This window comes from Octopus bimaculoides, chromosome 2 (genome assembly GCF_001194135.2).
Source record: "Octopus bimaculoides isolate UCB-OBI-ISO-001 chromosome 2, ASM119413v2, whole genome shotgun sequence".
Classification (NCBI taxonomy): Eukaryota; Metazoa; Mollusca; class Cephalopoda; order Octopoda; family Octopodidae; genus Octopus; species Octopus bimaculoides.
This window is the reverse complement of record NC_068982.1, coordinates 120,948,750-120,950,972: the sequence shown is the minus strand read 5'-3', so window position 1 is coordinate 120,950,972 and position 2,223 is coordinate 120,948,750. Positions and strand designations below refer to the sequence as shown.

Below are 2,223 nucleotides of genomic sequence, written 5' to 3'. Positions count from 1 at the left end.
ATATATATATATATATATATATATATATATATATATATATATATATATATATATATATATATATATACATACACACAGTATATATATAATATACATATATAAGTTCGTGTGCGCGCGTCTACTTGTAAATATACAAGCGTGTATGTATAATTGTCACGCATTTGCAAATATGTGCATTGTTGTAGAGTTTTCTATGGTTTATAGTTCTCTGAAGTTGTATCGTTCTAGATATATACGTATCTGTGCAAGCATATTAGCATTAAAAAAAAATTCAAAATCTCAACCCCCCCCCAAAAAAAAAACAAACGAACAAAAACAATAACATGAACTCCACTCGAAATACATATAATAAGAAATATAATGTGCGATATTGATTTGGTATCATAAAACAAATGTAATTATTTCATCATCGTCTTCGTCATCATCATCCTCCCCCTCCTCATCATTTACTCGTCCCTCATAACCAATAAGTTTTTACCATCACAGAAATTGGCGTACCGTGGCTGATTCTCCCATATTCCATCAAATTTCTATCTCTGATTTCATTCACTTCCATCATTACAGTGTTTGTGCGATTCCTCCTCACGTCATCCCACTCCCCACTCCCGCACATACATAACAGCACATCGGTAGAAAATTGTCAGGCAAGACATTAAAGCTTTTGTATGCTTTAGCTATTAAATTGTAAAAGGAAAAAAAATCCAGCCTCTTGAAAATTAATTAAGGTAGGGGGAGATAAAAGAAATAAAAAGGAAAAAAAAAAAATAAAAAGAGATATTACTGAATTAAAATTAAAAATAAAAGCCAATAAAAAAAAACATTGACGCTTCCATCTCAGCTCTCCTCTCTCACCTTAAATCAGTGGATTGTAACTAAAGGCAAGTTATTTACGCAATTATGCAATCACAAAAAATACAGGAATGTTAAAAATGTGCGATCTATCCTCTTTGCAACTGAAATCAGTAGCCAAATTGTAGAGGTCAGGGATAAGAGGTCTGTGGCAGTGGCATAAGGTGAGACAAAATAATATATAAATATCATCCGTGGAAGTTTCTTCGGCCACAAATCGGTCAAGATTAGCTTCCTCAGCTATCTTCAATAACATCAACGCTTCTCTCACTCAAAATATGATTTTTCGTCTGATATAACGAATTTAAAAACAAAAACGAGAAAGAAGGCTTCAGAAAGAAATACACACATTTCTTTGCTACACTAGTTTATATATGAGTTTTATACGAGTCAATTTGTTTTTTTTCCACAACCAAGCCTATGTAGGATTTTTAAAAGATTCCCTGAGGAGGGAGTAGAAGTATAAAATGTGTACGTTTGAGGTGGTTAACATATATTTAACCAATATAGATTCTTCTTTCCGAATGTTTTTCATCAAAAGTTCAAATTCCCTCCACATTTTCTCCTTTTGAAAATAGTTCCTCCATTTTGTAATTTAAAATGATTTCAATGTTCTAATAATCTCAGATGAGATATCTACGTATTGTATATCCCCAATGCTGGATATCACAACTGTAAATAACAACGCCGTTTTAAATATCAGAAAATATAACTGATCTAGTATTTGTGCCGGCTGCGTGTATTCTCGTGCCGTGTCGTTGAAGCTGTTCACTGAGGGTGACTTCCTTCTTATCAACAAAGCTGTTCAATCGAATGGCTAGTTTAGAGCAAATCATAAAAACAAGTAGAAACCAGCGTAGATTTAGTGTCAAAATTTCGTTAACATCGACTAAACCTGGCACTTCAGAAATATTTTCTGATTTTTTTTTCTCTTTTGTCTTTCAGTTTGAAGGCAGCGGTCCGCTTCATTTAACTTTCAACAAGCAACTGTCCGTACAGGGAATATAGTTGAATGATGTTTTCTGCTCGGAAGCAGCAAACAAACATACAAAGAATTGGAAATATTCTTTTTAGCGTTTGGAAAAGATTTCATTACGAACAACTACCCTTTGCTGTTGCTATTAATATCTGGGAGGGCGTTTCGACGTCTCCAAAATACACCAAGGTTTCGACTCAACCTCTTCAAGTGCTCAACCCATCGTTTGGTTTCTTTGTCGTCTTCTCCCTGTAAGTACAAAGAAGTCAAATTTAGACATCAAGTAAGAAACAAATCAATCATAGATAAATTATGCAATAAAGAAGCTAAACTTTACAATCTATCCGCCTACCTGTCTCTCTCTCTCTCTCGCTCTCATATATATATATATATATATA

General features: G+C 33.5%; 1 protein-coding gene across 2 annotated transcripts in view; it reads right to left on the bottom strand.

The window, feature by feature from the left end:
- Positions 1–78: 78 nt before the first annotated feature.
- The window catches only part of LOC106874082 (neuroepithelial cell-transforming gene 1 protein), a 29,376-nt gene continuing 27,231 nt past the window's right edge, over positions 79–2,223 (bottom strand). For both annotated transcript variants that reach the window (XM_014921676.2, XM_014921677.2), the window contains exon 11: positions 79–2,074. In XM_014921676.2, coding sequence (XP_014777162.1) covers positions 1,952–2,074 — 123 coding nt within the window. In that variant the 3' untranslated portion in view covers positions 79–1,951. The remainder of the gene's footprint in view (positions 2,075–2,223) is intronic.